At 41.4% G+C, this 18,298-nt stretch overlaps 1 protein-coding gene across 1 annotated transcript in view; it reads left to right on the top strand.

Annotated features, from left to right (window-relative positions):
* CDKAL1 (CDK5 regulatory subunit associated protein 1 like 1) overlaps positions 1 to 11,131 on the top strand; it is a 707,863-nt gene extending 696,732 nt beyond the window's left edge. Inside the window, exon 16 of the mRNA XM_001098819.5 lies at positions 9,605 to 11,131. Coding sequence (XP_001098819.2) covers positions 9,605 to 9,787 — 183 coding nt within the window. The 3' untranslated portion in view covers positions 9,788 to 11,131. The remainder of the gene's footprint in view (positions 1 to 9,604) is intronic.
* The last annotated feature ends 7,167 nt before the right edge of the window (positions 11,132 to 18,298 follow it).

The following is an 18,298-nucleotide window of genomic DNA, read 5'->3' as shown; positions in this document are numbered from 1 at the left end:
GTGGGGGAGACAAGGTCTTTCTCTCTCACCCAGTCTGGAGTGCAGTGTTGCCATCACAGCTCACTGCAGCCTCCACCTCCTGGGCTCAAGTGATCCTCCTACCTCAGCCTCCTGAGTAGTTGGGACTACAGGCACACCCTACAATACCCAGCTAATTTTTGTATTTTTTTGTAGAGAGGGGGTTTTGCCATGTTGCCCAGGTTAGTGTAGAAGTCCTGGGCTCTAGCAATCCACCCACCTTGGCCTCCTAGAATGCTGGGATTACAGGTGTGAGCCACCATGCCCAGCCAATTTCAAGATTCTTTTCTATAGTATACTGTACTGCGTAATGTATGTTGTAAGATTATTTCTAATGTATGTTTGAAGATCGTTTCCTTGCATTGGTCACATATTTGGTTTCAGTAGGTTTTCTGCAGAGCCCATATGTTCAGACTTGGTGGGGGGAAAAAGCCTGTTCTAAACTCTAATTTATCCTGAGATCTGAGCTATCAAACAATTTTTTCTTCATCCCTGTTAGATTGCATTTCAAGCTCTAACAGTGCCTCTGAGCCATGAGAAAAATTTACACATAAGAAATGTTTTGAAGCCATTAAAATAAGTTCAGAGCTTAAGAGCTGCTTTCCCATCTCTTGAGTCAGATGAAATGCGGGCTTACAGAGAGTAATAATTAGGTGATGGGCAGATGCCAAGCTTTGTTTTTTGATATGATTATCTCTGTCTTTCATTTGGCACCGTTCAAGTCTGCGGGTTGGGCACTCTGAAAGAGAGGGATCGCTGAGACCACGCAGGGGCACATCAGATCTGTTCCTTTGGTGGACGTCAAGGCAGAATTACTCAGAATATAATCTGAAATGCATTTGATCATACAGTAGATAGTTGAATAATTTATGTTCAGCCTTATGAGCAAAGCCTTGTGTTTACTCTGCTACCACCAAAATAAGATTAAAAAACCCATCCATTATATTAAGAGTAGAGAGTTTGCGTGTGTGTGTATGTGTGGGTCCAAGTTTAAAATTTTTGTTCGTAATTGTAATGACCTGATAGCAATTACACGTAAGGGAAAAATTTCACAAGAACGATGTCTGATGTAGAATTTCTCATTCCCAGAATTGAAACAGAAAGGCTGACATTTTGTGCTCTAATTGTGTGACTGTGTGACAGAGGTCTTATAATGGAAATGTCCTTCCAAAAGAAATGGAAAGGAGCAATTAATTCCAACTTCAGTTTGTAGATCCTGTTACATTCCAGTGTACCTATAATGCTGATGGACTATGCATATCACATTGTTTTAACTGACTTCAAGATAAAATCCTAGCATTTTTGGTTTGGAGATAATTGGGTATACCTACTTATATGATATTAAAGAGCTCCCAATTTGGGGACTGTCTAGAAGAATAAGGGAGAAAGATAGCTTGGCACCCATAATCCCCTGTACGTCCTGGTATCTGGTAATAACATGAAGCCCAGGGACACGGTTGTCTTGTCAATTCAAGGAAGGGAGCTGGCATGTGGAATGTGATTGCAGGGCCCTGGCAACACCTGCAGGTGTCAGGGACAGAAGAACTCATTTAGAAGCTGTACCGCAAGATGGGAAGACAGGTGGCAACTCTCTTACAGGGATATCTTTTATTTGAGCAGAACCAGACCAACTGTTCCTCATTAAATCACATTTTGCAACGTGTTCTCATGTGAGCGCATCAAGTGTGTGTGTATGCGTGTGTTCAGAGCATACTCAGCGATGTGCCATCTACAGGTCACAATTACAAAGTCGCAACGTGGCTCAGAACTGCAAGACAGGTAGCGTGAAATGTCTCTGCATCGCTTGCGACTGACTTTTCTGGAATGGCCTCTATAGGGAAACTCAGCATAACACCATTACCTCTGTGAGGTGCAGTGGCAAGTAAAATGGATAAAGTCTATCTGGTGGGACTGTTGGTCTTGATAGTCATTTTAATAACTATGCAGTGCCTTGTTTTTTTCTCATTTATTTCTATGGAATTATCAATGTATCTCAGAAGCGTTGCTGTGGGGTTGTACTTAGTATGACTAAAGCCAGGCCACTCATCTGCTTCACCATTTATACTGTCAGAAATTTGGGCAAGTGACTTAACAAGAGGGTTAACTCCTATTAGCTACTTCATTGAGTAGTTTGAAGGATTCGAGAGCACTTAGAGTCCTGCTAGGCACATGGTGAATGTTCTCTAAATATTCTTTCTACTTAGTATTTTCACATAGAGCCTATCCTCTGCCTTTCTCACTGAATCCTTGTGCTTCTGGTTCTCCAGCCAGGTACCATATTACAACTTATCAATATTTTGTATGAGAAGGAAGAGGACTTGGAAGAAAGGCCTCTAAACGACATGACTTCCTTCCGTTGGAAGCCCAAGCCCATCCAGCCCCCAAGAAAAGAATACCTGCAACTAGGTGAAGAAATGATGATAGGAGGCAAACGAATAAGTAGAAATGCAAACGCCAATTCAGAAAACATTAATTGATCATCTCTTGGGTGCCCTTTCCCTCAGAGTCTTGTCTCTTGGGGTCGAAAGACCTGTGAGTAGGACACATCGGAAGGTCCTGGAGGCCTGTTTCCTCTCTTTTTTTTTTTTTTTTTTTTTTTGAGGCGGAGTCTTACTCTGTCATGCCCAGGCTGGAGTGCAGTGGCGTGATGTCGGCTCACTGCAAGCTCCGCCTCCCGGGTTCATGCCATTCTCCTACCTCAGCCTCCCGAATAGCTGGGACTACAGGCGCCCACCACCGCTGCCGGCTAATTTTTTGTATATTTAGTAGAGACGGGGTTTCACCGTGTTGGCCAGGATGGTCTGGATCTCCTGACCTCATGATTCGCCCACCTCAGTCTCCCAAAGTGCAGGGATTACAGGCGTGAGCCACCGCACGCGGCCCCTCCCCATTTTCTTAGCAAGCAGCTAGCTCAGCCAGTCTGTTAGCTCAGCAGAAGGAAAAGGCCTTAGCAGAGGCTGAGACTTGGAGGTTTGCTGTCCTCTTCCCCCAGGAAACTTCATGGTCAGCCAGCCACACAGTCGCCTAGAGGCACCTGTCCCTCTTTCTTGGTAAACATGGAAAGCATCACACTTCTGTCAGAGTGTGTTCTCTTGGGCAGCTAGTTCAGCTCTATTTTCTGGTGGGATGCAAGCTTGGGGGCTCACATATGTCAGGACTAGTAGGCACAGTTGTGTCCTCCACCCAAAGATGTCCATATCCTAATCACCTGAACCTCCAACGATGTTACCTTACATGGCAAAAGGAACTTTGCAGATATGATTAAGATAAGGATCTTGAAATGAGAGGATTATTCTGGATTATCTAAGTGGGTTCAATGTAAATCACAGGGGTCCTTATAAAAATAACCCTACGATCACCTGAGGTCAAGAGTTTGAGACCAGCCTGACCAATATGGTGAAACCCCATCTCTGCTAAAAATGCGAAAATTAGCCAGGCATGGTGACGTGCGCCTGTAGTCCCAGCTACTTGGGAGGCTGAGACAGGAGAACTGCCTGAACCCAGGAGGTGGAGGTTGCAGTGAGCTGAGATCGTGCCACTGCGCTCCAGCCTGGGCAACAGAGTAAGACTCTGTCTCAAAATAACAATAAATAATAATAATAATAGTAACCCTATGCTACTGGCTTTGAAAATGGAAAAAAGGGCCACAGGCCAAGAGATATAGGCAAATTTTAGAAGCTGGAAAGGGCTAGGAATCAGATTCTTTCCTGGGGCCTCCAGAAGAATGCCGGCTAGCCAACACCTTGACATAGACCTTCTGACCTCTAGAATTGAGAGGGAATGAATGCGTATTGCTTAATACCCTAGGTTTGTGGTGATTTGTTAAAGTAGCAACAGAGAACTCATATAACGTGCTGTTTCTGTGCTGGTAAGGTTTTTCCCTAGTAACCCTATTTCAGATTTATACTATGTCGTGTTGGTGATGTATGACTCTTTGTCCTATTTACTTGCCAGTCTAATAAGAAATACAAGAATAGGTAAATGGCAGTTCATATGGAAAGGATATTAGCTCCTGTATAAAATGTGAATATATGGTAGTAAGTAACAGGTAGCAATGGCAGTATGCATTCAGCTAACACTGGCTCCTCCTAGGTGCCAGGCCCTGGGCATCCGTTGGAGAGAAAGGCCAACCCTGCTCACAAGGAGCACACCTAGGGTGGTGCAGGAGCCAGAGCCAGCAGGGCGCTCACCACCGTTGACACGCACCCTGAGGAGGGCTGGCTGACAAGGCGAGCAGTCCCGCACGGGGTGGCCAGTGGTTGAGAGAGATTTTCCTAAAGCACGTCCTGTCTCAGTTGAGGCCTGAGCAAGCAGTAACTAGAGGAGCAGGAGCAGGTGATGGTTTTAGTTCGGAGCTTTCCAGAAGGCACACTCCACAGGCGTTACCATCTCAGAGCCCAGGGAGTAAGAGGTGCTGACTTCACAACCGACGTAGCTTCTTCCTCATGGGTTAGTGCTTGTGAGGATATTCAAGACAGGACATTGTCATCTCAGTATTGGTAGTAAGTGCTGTAGGAGGCTCTGGCCTTCTGTTTTTCAAGCTGCACTCCTGTGATGTCACCATAACAGCAGCCCTTGTTGTGAACCTTCTGTATTCCAGGCACTCTGCCGGGCTGTGGGCACGTTACTTCTATTCCTTCTGATAACATCCTAAGGTAGATGGCTTTCCTCCTTCACAGAAGGAGTAGCCAGGCTTAGAGAGTTTAAACCACCTGCCTAAGATCACATGGCTGTCTGAACCTGGGTTCAGTTTGGTCTGCCAGAATTCAAAACCCATGCTCATTCATTATAGTGTGTGCCTCTTGATGGTATACATAAGGAACAAAAATAGCACAGGTCAATTCTATTTGAGAAGCAAATAAAATAATGACTTTGTAATTTACAAAAAGAATTTCTGAGGACATTTGCATTTTTCATTAGAACCACAAAATACCAAGGAATAAGTTAATCTGAATTGACATTTAAATGTTCAGGACACTTAATCTATATATATCTAATTTAATCCTCATAAAAAACCCTATGATACACAAATACTAGCAGTATCTCCATTCTACAGGTGAGAAAATGGAGGAAAAAGGAGGATAAAATTTGCCTGAGAATCCTCAGATGGAGCTGGGATTAGAGCCCAGAGCTCGAGGACTTACTGCTCCTAGAACCGGTTCCATCTGTGCCTCGTGGCATGAAACATGCTCAAGTTAAAAGCATCTCTTTCCTTTCCCCAACAATACATGCAAAATTGCTAGGGATGAAGGAAATAGTTAGAGATAGATTGTTGTTATCATCCCAACTGTCTGTATTTATCTTTAACTGATTGAAATCTGATCCCTAAAGTTTCTGAATATGAAAGTGTTTTTTGGTTTTTTGGTTTTTTTTTTTGAAATTTTGGTATACATACTTGGTTCTGCTTTAACAGATTTATTACTTTAATAGGATTTGATAGGCTACACTTTTGAAAATTAGTAGATTATTTTTAAGAGTTAGCAAGTAAGTAGGTTTAGAAATTAATCAAGGGAGCAGTGAGATTTACAAGGGAAGACAAACCCATGTTAATCAAAGTTAACACAGAATGCACTATGGGAATTTTAGTGTGTCCCTTAGTCTATTATAACAGGATAAATACATAGCTCCTTTTGAGTGAACAAAGGTCATACTCTGCCTTGTTTCAAATTTCTGTTCTTAAAAAAGCATTTCTGAGTGGAATTTGAGTTCTTAAAAATTGAGTTGATGTTCCAGTTTGTTTTAATAAGCAGTAACATTTTTCAAATTTGGTGTATTATACTTTGAGAGATGCAGATATGTATTGAACTTCAGGAATTGACAATCTTGATAAGGTTTTAAAGGTTTAGGGAAGGTCTGATCCTCTGTTTACTTTCTAGAACTATGCTTGTCGTGTGTGTGTCGACTTTTTTCTTTCTATCGGCTGTTTATAATCACTTCGCCTATAAGCACTTTTTATTACATTATTTTCTATTCATGATGCTTGCTTTCAACTGCTATGGTTGCACATTTACATGTTTGAGCATCTTGGACTTTATGAGAAAGATCTCGTATTTCCCATATTTCTAAATTACTTTTTCTCAAGTATCTCAGTGGTAGTGACAATTGAAATGTACAAAGCTAGCTGGCTACTGATTATTACTCTGTCATCTGAGAAACTTTTTAAATATTATATTTAAAAATAGTATCATCAAAATCCTCTTATCAAGATCTTGATGTGGTAAAAGGTGAAAATAATAAAAGGGCACAGTACAATAGAGACAGGATTCATTTACCCTCTCCTGCTCCGCCATCACGCTCCTGCCTTGATCCTCAAGAGAGTGGCAAATCCGTGGGTGTCTTGTGGCTGCACATGCGTGCTTCTGCTTCTCCGCGGGATGCATGGTGCAGGCTTGTCCAGCAGGCACAGGAGGAAAGCTCAGCACCAAAATACCTTCTATGAATCAGTTATGTTCAAATGTGGTAAACGTTTGAGCGGTGGAGAGAAAAAAGGATGCCCAAGGAAGAATGACTGAACTTAACATGACCACAAATAATCCACTCCAGTAGTTTAATAGGTAACTTTATTCTGAACAAAGTTTTATGACAGATGAGTTGAAAGGAGAAGAAATGTTCTGAAATTGTCATCAAAAGTCGAAGAGTTGTTGCTTTTATTTTAACCCAGGCCAAGAAGGCACAGTACCTGCACTGCTTCATGAAACAAAAAACAAAATGTATTATAAACCCAATTAAATGCTTAAGACTTTAAGACCCACCTAGTCCTTCCCCAGGTCAGCCTGACACCTGGCCTGGCACCACTAATCATGACACAGGTGCAGAACCAAGGTCAAGAATTCTGAACTGGGGATAGGGAAAAGGGTGGATTTTCCCTAAAGCTCGTTTAGCCAGTTTCAGGGTCTCTCAATTTGAAGGGCCCCTTCCAAGACCCTGTACCTAATTTTGTATTCATTATTTTTGTCTCAAAGAGAAGGCTGCAGGACCCACAAAATCTGGGTCCACTCCTGGGTGAGGGTATCTGTGAACCTCCTGAAGAGAGAATGTGAGCGTGGCTGTGTGGATACGTAAATATGCGTCCATATTTTTCTGGAAGGGTCTGTAGTCTTCTCAAAGCCATCTCTATGACTTACAGAGGTTGAAGAACTCAGGCCTCGGAGAAATTAATCAACCTTTTAATTCTGGTCTTATAAAACCACACTTATTAAGTGATGGTTTAATTGCTAGAGGCAACAAGTTGTGACTCAAGTAGAACAGCTTCCTGAATATATCACAGGACACACTGATCACCAGAGACATAGATGAGAATGTTCTTGATGGTTGCTCATCTCACTGGAATACACACTCTCATATTATTCATTCAATCAGTCACTCATTCATTCATTCCTAAACACTTACTGAGTACCTGCTCTGTGCCTGCAGCCTGCTAGGTTCCAGTATTTCAGAGATGAATTAGGCAGACTCGCCGCTTTTGAGGAACTCACATAGTTCCTATCAATTCAGCTGAAGGACTCTGCATTCTTTCTCCAGGTTCCCACATATGTGTGAGCGCTGTCCTTGAGATCTTGAGGCTATTTTAAATTGAAATGGAAGCTGTTCAGCATAGATCTCGCTCCAAAATATTACACAAAAAGCCAACCTCATAAGAGAGCTGTCTCCTGGGGGCGGGGACAGGTCTGGGTGCACCACTGAGCTCCGGCTCTTGCCTCCCGCTGCCATGGGAAGGACGGCCCCATTCTGTCCAGCTGTGTGCCTCCTTATGAAGGACTCAGAGTGCAGGGACACCAGCAGGGTATCGGCCCAGATACCTGAGGAGTGCAGCAGTAAATAACGCTTCAACTGTCACTGGGGTTGAGAGACTTTTCCTTGTGGCTAACAGCTTTCTTAATTCTGCTGTTAGCCTCCTACAGACAGAGCAAGAATTCTTCCCACACAATCGCATGTGAATAGGAGCCTGTGGAAACTGGGCTGTAGAATTTGTTTTCATTTCCCCATTCCTATTCTTTGTGTCTTGCATTACTCACTCCTTTGAACTCAAATCCTATTGATTCTACATCAAAAGTCTGTTGTTCCCTCTGCCGTCATCCTGATAGAGGTCCTCATTATCTACCATTTCATCTGTTGCTCCAACTTAACACTGGATTTTCTACCCCATTCTCCTGCCTCCCTTCAGTCCACCCCACACATTCCCTGTTCGTGTTACCTTCTGCAAAGCACCATGCCAGTGTCTCTCCTGTGCGTGGTGGGATGCAGCTTCCCAAACAGAAGCCAAAGAGGTACCAGGAGAGCTTGGAAGGGAAGACCGAGCAAAGTACCATGGTTGTTCCGAGACACTTTGTGCTTCTGTGGATTTCCTGTCCTGTCCTGCACAGCCTCTGGGCTGCCCCTCTGCCCTCTCATTTTTCCTTCCATCCAGTATTTCTCATCTGCCCCTTCCACACCCCTCCTTCCATCTCTCAAAATGTTATTCAGTTTTCAGCAGGGGAGTCCTGTGTTATTGGGGGAGGCACCGATTCTGAAGCAGGTGCACAAGGTGAAAATCTCATCAATTGCACTTCAAAACTAGAGCCACCCTGAGAATAGCCATGTGCTCCTCTCTCTACTTCCCTGGACACCAGCTAAGAAGCCCGTGAACAGAAACCACTGAGAAAAGCAGCACGGTCAGGTCCCCAGCTTCTCAAGCTCTGCCCAAGCAGGTTTTCCCAACCTGTTCTGTGTCTGGCATGAAGAGAAAATGATAGTACTTGTATGGCACACAAGGTACTTTGAGGGGACTGAGTGTGGGGGTCATGTGGGGTGGGTCACTCTTGGCACAGCCCTCCTGTGGCAGCAGACCAGCTGCGAATCTTTGTCCTAGGGATGTGTTTGCTGAATCAAGTGGCTTCCATTGTTGTTTGTTTGTTTGGTTGTTTGTTTGTTTGTTTGTTTTTGAGACAGGGTCTCACTCTGTCGCCCAGGCTGGAATGCAGCAGCACGATCTTGGCTCACTATAGCCTTCACCTTCCAGGTTCCAGCAATTCTCCTGCCTCCAGAGTAGCTGGGACTACAGGCGCCTGCCACCACACCCGGCTAATTTTTGTATTTTTAGTAGAGACGGGGTTTCACCATGTTGACCAGGCTGATCTCAAACCTCTGACCTCAAGTGATCAGCCCACCCCGGCTTCCCAAAGTGCTGGGATTACAGGTGTGAGCCACCACACCTGGCCAATGGTGTTTCTTTGTCATTCTTCCATTGCTGAGAAGATATGATTACATCTCTCTAAGAGTTAAATATGTCTGTGGTATGACTCCACTTTACACAGATTCTACCCTTCATGAATTCTGCCTTGATTTTCTATAAACACAGCCCGTCTTTCTCATACGGTTTATGTGTAGTCTGGAGAGTCATGAACTTGGCCTGGCCCCTTCAAGCAAAGGAACTGACTCATTCCTACCTACCTTGGGGCCACCTGGCTCATGGTGGCTGTTCAAATGTGTCTCTGTTGAAGGAGTACATAAAAGGCAGCACCTTCTGGAATCCGTTACTTGATTGATATCACAACAGGGCTTTCTCTGCATCTAAAAATAAATTTTTCCTCTGTTTCTCTCTTTATAGGACTTCAGAAATGGGCTTGGGAGTTCAGGATCCCACACCTCTGCTGCATCTCAGTGTGACTCAGCAAGTTCTAGAATGGTGCTGCCCATGCCAAGGCTACATCAAGACTGCGCACTGAGGATGTCCGTGGGCTTGGCTCTGCTGGCTCTTCTTTTTGCGTTTTTTGTCAAGGTCTATAATTAGAATACAACTAAATGAAACATCTGTAAAGAAGAAAACATTTCTAATTAAAATCTTCAATGAACAGGAAAGCGACACCTCTGTTCTCAAAGGGCAATAATTTGTACTGGTCATGCTGCCTCCTCTTCAGCCACTCTTCTCAGTGAGGCTCCCCTGTCTCACATTGAGTTGGGCCCATTGGTTATTTGACCTAAAACCTAATCACGGCTACCATAGCACATCCTTCAAATTAAACTGCTTTTGGTTTACTTTTAGCAAGAAATGCAAGCGGTCGCATTTTTTTTGTTTGTTTCAATCTCCAATCTTTAAGTCAGAACCTAATTGTACAGTGGCTCTGGCCATCTTTTCATCATGTGGAAGGATTTTCTATCTTTAATAAACATTTTTTGTTTTTTCAGATGGAGTTTCACTCTTGTCGCCCAGGCTGGAGTGCAGTGGTGCAATCTCAGGTCACTGCAACCTCTGCCTACTGGGTTCAAACGATTCTCCTGCCTCAGCCTCTCACTGGGATTACAGGCATGCGCCACCAAGCCCGGCTAATTTTTTGTGTTTTTAGTAGAGACGGAGTTTCAGCATGTTGGCCAGGCTAGTCTTGAACTCCTGACCTCAAGTGATCCACCCGCCTCGGCCTCCCAAAGTGCTGGGATTACAGGCATGAGCCACTGCCCCCAGCCTCTTTAATAAACACTTTTAAGTGCATCTTCCCCTTCAGGCTTTGTTTGGAGTCCCAGTGCTACAAACATTGTATTTTTCACAGCAGATATGTTCCTGAAAAGTATATAGAAACCTGTTCTGGGAACTTGAATGCTTTTGGAATGCACGGGGAGAGTCTGCCAGCTAAAGGACTCCTGGCAACATTCTGTGAAATATGAAACTGAAAAACTGGATTTGTCGAAAACAAATTGTGCCCATTTTCTCACATTTTTGATCCATTCGTTTTTTTTTTGTTTTTGTTTTTGTTTTTGTTTTTGTTTGAGTCAAGGTCTCACTGTCACTCACGCTGGAGTGCAATGGCAGTATCTTGGCTCACTGCAGCCTCGAACTCCTGGGCTGAAGCAGTCCTCCTACCTCAGCCTCCCTAATAGCCAGGACTACAGACACATACCACCATGCCCAACTAATTTTTTAATTTTTTGTAGAGATGAGTGTCACTATGTTGCCCAGGCTTGTCTGGAACTCCTAACTTCAAGCAGTGTTCTAGCTTCAACCTCCCAAAGTGCTGGGATTATAGGCATGAGCCACTCCACCCAGCCCAGATTAAATGTTTTTATTTCTGTATGCCATCATTGGTCTTTACTAAGTGAAGTGACTTCTTTAACAATAAATGGAATTGGTATACGAAGCAAATCCTATGTTTTTCAGAATTTATTTGGATTGCATGGGTACAGGAAAACCAGGTATCTTATGGTTACCATAGGATATTTTCCATCTTGAAACCCATACCCCTCTTCAGCTCCCATTTAACTCAAAATGTTTTGTGTTTTGTGTGTCTTATAAGGAACCCAAATTAAAATTCAGTCATGTCCTAGTTGGTAAATTATAAAATATATATGCTTTTAGTGTTAGGACATTTCTTCCAGAACTGGTATGTGCTTCTAAAAGGTGCTCACATTTAGAATGCAAAAATCCGCCTGTGCTCCTTCTAGTTCTACAGCGAAACATCCACTTGGGAGCACCCCTCACTTCTTAGCAGGAATGGGGAGAAGAGGACAAGAACCTGCCATGTGCTTCCCTTCCTGAGCTCCATGCAGTCATTTCTTTGTTAATAAACAGTGGGTTCCAGTGTGGTGCTCATTTAACGAAAACCTAGCAGAGATAAAAATGCCATCCAAAGCCTAGAGTTGAACTAGATCAGACAGAGAGAAAGCTTTACACCTGTAACTGATTGGAGACAAAAAGGATTTTTTCTACCTCCCTTTTCTGACTCTTTCCCTACTCTTTTCCTCTAACTCCCTCATCTGTTTATTTCCTCCCTTCTAGCTCTATGCTATCCTCTCCTTTTTTTATTTTTTTCTTTCTATAAAAGAATCATACACCCAGTCATCCAAATCCCCCCCTGCTGCCCTACCATGGCATGGATCCTCAAGGATCGTTTCAGCTGTACAGGATTCTCCCTACTTCTTGCCGTGACCATTATTTACCCTCAATTTGGCTGCAGCTTCACTCTGCTGTTTGACCCAGAAAGGGACCAAGGCCACTGCCTGCAGCAGACGCTGGACCTTCATGATATCAGTCTCCATACTGGTGACCAATTGGTGAAAGGGGTAGCAGTGTTCTGGAAATCCAGGGTTTTTCTTCCCCCTCTGACCTCCATCTACAGGGAGGGGAAGGAAGGGAGCAGAGAAGGATGTGGTGTGAGTCAAAAACAGTTCCCTTAAGCACTGGACTCTGAATAGGGCTGAGTCTGGGAACCACGGGAGCAAGTGTGATCATCAGTAGAGCTGTTACTTTTCCAGCCCATCTCCTTCCTGCCCACAGTGCAACTGCACTTCTCCCGCCCCGTTGAAGTTAGGCTTGCCCACGTGGCTTGTTTTAGCAGGTGAAATGTGAGTGGAAGGGTCATGTCCTTCTTTGGGGCAGCCACGTTCAGAGCTGCTGTACGCTTTACCGTGTGCTCTTCCCACTGCTGTAGTGATCCTGGACCCATATGTCAGAATGACGCCTCCCCGACCCTGGGTCCCTGAGTTAGTACAATGAGTAGGGCTCCTGGCCAGCATGTGCTAGACAGGCCTCAGGAGCCAGAAATAGATTTTAGTTGTGTTAAGCCACCAGCATCTGGGGGTCGTAGCCATAGCATACATAATCTGATTTAACAAAGTGTTAGCTGTGATAGGATACTTGACTCACAGGTTGTAAATGTAATTGTTATGTTTTCTTTGTATGCTTTTGTATGCTTTGCATTAGTATCAAGGGGTGTGTGTGTGTGTGTGTGTGTGTGTGTATACTTCTCTGCTGAGAAAGAAACCTATGAAGTGATCTTTTCAATGCTTTGGCCAATTTTTTTCTTAAACTCTTTATTAGAATAAAACATACATATGAAATGCACATAAACCATAGGGATACAGGGATTTTTTAAAACTGAGCACACATTGTAGCCAGCACCAGGAGGGTCCCCATGCACCCTCCTAGCCATTAACTCTGCCCCCCAAGGAGTAACCAATATCCTTATTTCTAACATTACAGATGGATTTGCCTGTTTCTAAACTTTCTATAAGTAGAATCATGTAGTATGCACTATTTCATGTCTACCTTCTTTTGTTCTACAGTGATTGTGAGATATATCCAGATTATTGTTTGTAGCAGTAACTACTTCACATTCATTGCTGAATAGTATTTCAGTGTATGAGTACACTACATTGTCTTTGTTCATTCTACATTTGAGTTCTTTCCAATTTTTTGTCTATTATGAATAATGCTGCTACAAGCATGTTTTGGTAAGCGTTTATGTGATGATGTGAGGAGTACATGTCTAGGAGCGGAATTGCTGGGTCATAGCATTTGCATATGTTCAGCTTAGATGCTGCTTAATGGTTTTCTGAAGTAGTTGTACCAATTTACATCCCCCACCAGCAGTTCACAGGAACTCTGCCATTCTCCCACTATTTTTTCTCTTTGGACCTTAGATATTCTTCAGCAGACCTCGTCTCTGCTGTCTCCCTTCCACGAGTCATTCCTATTTTAATAGTAATGATAATATTGACAAGCATTAACTGTCTAGTCCTTAAATGAAATGTGCTGGGTGTTATAATTTGCGCTTAACAGGTATTAATCAGTCCTGAAGAAAAAATTTTGAGATAGGTATTGTTATTCCCATCATACTGAGAAGAAAAGCTAAAACTCAAAAGACTAAGTAACTTGTGCAAGAGGCACAGAGCTATTAAGTTTAGAGGCAGGACTGGTACACAGCCTGACTCCAAAGCATATACTCCTCTCCTGTAAACTCCTCCTGCTCCTCTGTCCCATCTTTGACTTAAACTTGACCTGTGCCAACAGATACGCATTTAGGATCAATCATATGGATGCCTGAGGCTGGGGGGCTTCAGCCCCTCAGTCTGTGTTGTCCTGCTCCAAGAATGTGCATGGTATTTCATCTACTTTTTAAATAAAGATTTACTAATCAAGCTTTTTTTCTTTGTCCTACCCCCCTTCCTTCCTTCTTTCCTTCCTTTCTATCGTCCCTGCTTCATCTTACCATCCCTGCTTCCTTTCTTATCATCCCGGCATGAGATAGTCAATTTGACAATGTAAAGAATTCTTGGATTAAAACTTTGCTTTGTTGCTGGGAAAATGTGTCTAAACATCAGATTTCCATATGTCATTCAGTCAAAACATATACTACTTCTACTGACTTCACTCCAGGTTGAAAATTTCAGTGTATATTGTAAGATGTCATGGAGGGAGAATTAGAGTTACAAATCAAGCTTCAAGAGGGTTTGTCATCATAAAACAAAGATAGGAAAAAAATGAAGGAAGGGAGACGGGGGGAAGGGAAGAAAGGAGGGGAGAGAAAAGGAAGAAAAAGAAAGGGAGAAAAGATATTTTTAAGGCTTGCAGCAACAACAAAAAAGGTAACTGTGAGATGATGGCTATGGTAATTTGCTTGACTGTAGTAACCATTTCGCTGTGTATATGTGTATGAATACATGTTCACCTCAAATACGATAAAAAACGAATACGTACATTTTCTAAAAGGCTTGCTGGTCCCCCAAGGCACCCCAGGATGCTGCAGCACATTCACAGGAGCACCCTGGGATTCTTTAAATTTTTGAGGAAACACAGCAACATCTGTCATTTACCAGGCCAACTACCAGCTCAAAATAGTTCACAGTTTTCAACATCAGATTTCACAATTTTTTGATGACACCATGTCTTTATAAAACTGGATTTTCAGCAATTGCTGTGATAAAAGCAAGTATAAAGTGAAAATCAATGTGGAACAAGAAATGAAAATTGTGATCATAGTCCAAGGTTTGAGAAGTGGTGCTGTAGCCAACAGATGCACAGCTGCCATTAATAAGTAATATTAAAATGAATAAAATCATAGTTTTCTTTAAGTTACATGTATTATTTTTTCAAACAGGTCTTATAAGATAGTAGGATAGAAATGCTTATTCCGTTGTCAGGATTACCTATTTAAACAGAAAGTTAGCTGTTTCTTTTGGCCTAGGGGTACCACGAATCAAGAAAGTTTGAAAACCTCTGCTCTATGATACAACCTAATTTGAAGGATCCATGTCAAATTTATCATCTGGAGTCCTAATCGCTTCTCAAAATACTTTCCCCTTACTTTAAGGTTAAATTATCCATAGCATGTGTTTGATACATTTACATTTGGCTTACCATTGAGTTTGATTTTACGATGTTGAAACTGTAAAGGAGTTAACAATCAGAATCACCTGGATTCAGATCTCAGCTGTTTCCGATACAAATTTGACGCAGAAAATATAAGGAAAGAGCATGAAATTTTTGACATCAGCAGAACTTTAAATTCCAGCCGGGCCACTTTTTCTTTTTGGGCCACATCTGTAAAATAGGAACAAGATTCCATTGTGGGTCATTGAAAGATAAGTGAAATCATGCATATAAAATACTGTGTTCTTGACACATGTCATTTCCTCCTCTTTTATGATTACTGTAGCCACTTAAAGGTGAAAAATACCTTTATAAATAAAGTTAGATGTTTTAAATTCTGATATCAACACATGACCACCCAAAAGATTTATATATGGAATAAAAAGATTCCGACCTTGAGAGACATAGAGTCTGATTCTAACAAATGCAGCAAAGGAAGAAAAATTCAAAGGAAATGGACTGCAGCTGTATTTGAGGAGATCAAATTAATGAATAGTGTGGAGCACAGATTCGGGTGGCCAATCTAAGATCAAGAAGGAGATTTTCTGTGGCCAAAGATGAAAAGAGCAACCAGATTAATAGGGAGGCCTAGAAGTCATGCCCTCCCCCAGCCTGCTTTGAGAGTAAAAGGAAATGCAGACTATTATTCTTCATTAGTTTTCTGTCAATTATTTTCTCCCAGTACTTTTTCCTAGAGTTCTATAACCAAAATATCTCAACAGTGTAGAAGTTGAAGCAAAGGATTTCACTTGGTGTCTCGTGATCTTCCTAGTTTCTGGGTATCTGAATACATTTATGAGTATTAATGAGGCAAGTTCACAGGAAAAAAAAAGTGGGGGAGATGGAGGAGAACAACCTTGGGTCAAGGTAAAGGAAAACTTGGAGTTCAGAAAAACCTAAAGAAGTATGAATTTTTAATGCCTAGGTTTATCTAATCTGCTTTTAATATGCCCAGTTAATCACAAAACAATAGATGTTATACCAGACTGTCTGATTCCAAAGCCCAATGCCTGCTTTCACCAGTGCTATTTACATTGTACTGGGAGTTCTAGTGAGAAGTATTAGACAACAAAAAGCAGTAAAGGGCATCAGAACGGAGGAGGTAACGCTATCTCTATTTGCAGATTACATGATCATATGTATAAAGCATCCCAAAGAAACCACAGGAAAGCTACTAGACCTAATAAATGAATTTAGCAAAGTTATAAACTATAAGACCAATGCAAAAAAAGAAATTCAGCTGTGTTTTTTTACACTAGCAATGAACAATCCAAAAAGGAAATTGAGAAAGCAGTTCCATCTACAATAGCAGCTAAACAAATTAAATACTTAGGAATACATCTAACCAAGGAGGTAAAAGATTTGTATGCTGAAAACTGAAAACCATTGCTGAAAGAAATTTATGAATATCTGAAAAATGGAAAGGTATCCTATGTTCATTAATAGGAAAACTTAGCATTAAGATGTTAATACTACCCGAAGTGAGCTACAGATTCAACACGCTCTCTATCAAAATTCTAACAGCATTTTTTTTACCAAAATGGAAAAGCCAACCCTCAAACTTGTATGGAATTACAGGGGACCCCAAATAGCTAAACCAGTCTCTAAAAAGTAGAATAAAACTGGAGGACTAAAGTTTTGCAAGTTCAAAACTTCCAACAAAGCTACAGTAAGTAAAACTGTGATACTGGCATAAGGACAGACATACAGACCAAAGGAATAGAGTAGAAAGGCCAGAAATAAATTCTCACATATGTAATCAATTGATTTTCAACAAGGGTGCCAACACCATTAAATAGAGAAAGGACAGTATTTTCAACAAATGCTGTTGGGAAAACTGGATATCCATGTGCAAAAAAATAAAGTTGGACTTCACCTTATGCCATGTACAAAAATTACCTCAAAATGGATCAAATACTTAAATTTGAGTTAAAATTATAAAACTCATAGAAGAAAACATTGGGGAAAATATTCCTGATATTGGATTTGGCAATGATGTCATAAATATGACACCAAAAGTACAGGCAACAAAAAAAAAATGGACTTCATCAAAATTAATAACTTTTGTGCATCAAAGAACACTATGAAGAAGGCAAAAGACAACCTACAGAATGGGAGAAAATGTTTGCAAATCATATATCTGAGAAGGGATTAACATCCAAGAGAATTCCTACAACTAAACAACTACAACAAATCACAAACACCCTAATTCAAAAATAAGTAGAGGATTTGAATAGACATTTTTCCAAAGAAGATATACAAATGGCTAATAAACACATAAAAAGATGCTCAACATCATTAGTCACTGGGGAATTGCAAATTAAAATTATGAGATATTATCTCACCCATTAGGATGGCTGCTATTAAAAAATTAGAAAATGGCAGCTCTGTTTAAGTTCTTGGAGGAACCTCCAAACTGCTTTCCACACTGACTGAACTAATTTACATTCCCACCAACCAGAGTATAAGTTTTCCCTATGTTCTTTGCAGTCTTACCAGCATCTGTTGTTTTTTTGTTTTTTTAATAATACCTATTCTGACTGGTATGAGATGGTATCTCACTGTGGTTTTGATTTGCATTTCTCTGACAGTGATGATGAGTATTTTTTCATATGTTTGTTGGCCTCTTGTGTGTCTTTTTTTGAGAAGTGTCTGTTCATGTAATTTGCCCATTTTTTAACAGTTTTTGGGTTTTGCCTGTTGATTAAAGTTCTTTATAGATTCTGAATATTAGACCTTTGTCAGAAATATAGTTTGCAAATATTTTTCTCCCATTCTGTAGGTTGTCTGTTTACTCTGTTGATAGTTTTCTTTTGCTGTGCAGAAGCTCTTTAGTTTAATTAGGTCTCACTTGTCAATTTTTGTTTTTGTTGCAATTGCTTTTGAGGAACTTAGCTAAAAATTCTTTGTCAAAGCCAATGTGAAGAAAAGTATTTCCTAGGTTTTCTTCTAAGCTTTTTGTAATTTGAGGTCTTACATTAAAATCTTTAATCTATTTTGAGTTAATTTTTGTGTATGGTGAACGAGAGGGGTCCAGTTTCATTCTTCTGCATATGGCTAGCCAGTTATCCCAGCCCCATTTATTTAAAAGAGACTCATTTCCCCAATGTTTGTTTTTGTCTGCTTTGTCAAAGATCAGATGGTTGTAAGTGTGTGGCTTTA

The sequence above is a fragment of the Macaca mulatta genome, chromosome 4, assembly GCF_049350105.2.
Source record: "Macaca mulatta isolate MMU2019108-1 chromosome 4, T2T-MMU8v2.0, whole genome shotgun sequence".
NCBI classification, from domain to species: Eukaryota; Metazoa; Chordata; class Mammalia; order Primates; family Cercopithecidae; genus Macaca; species Macaca mulatta.
This window is presented reverse-complemented; position numbering and strand designations above follow the sequence as displayed.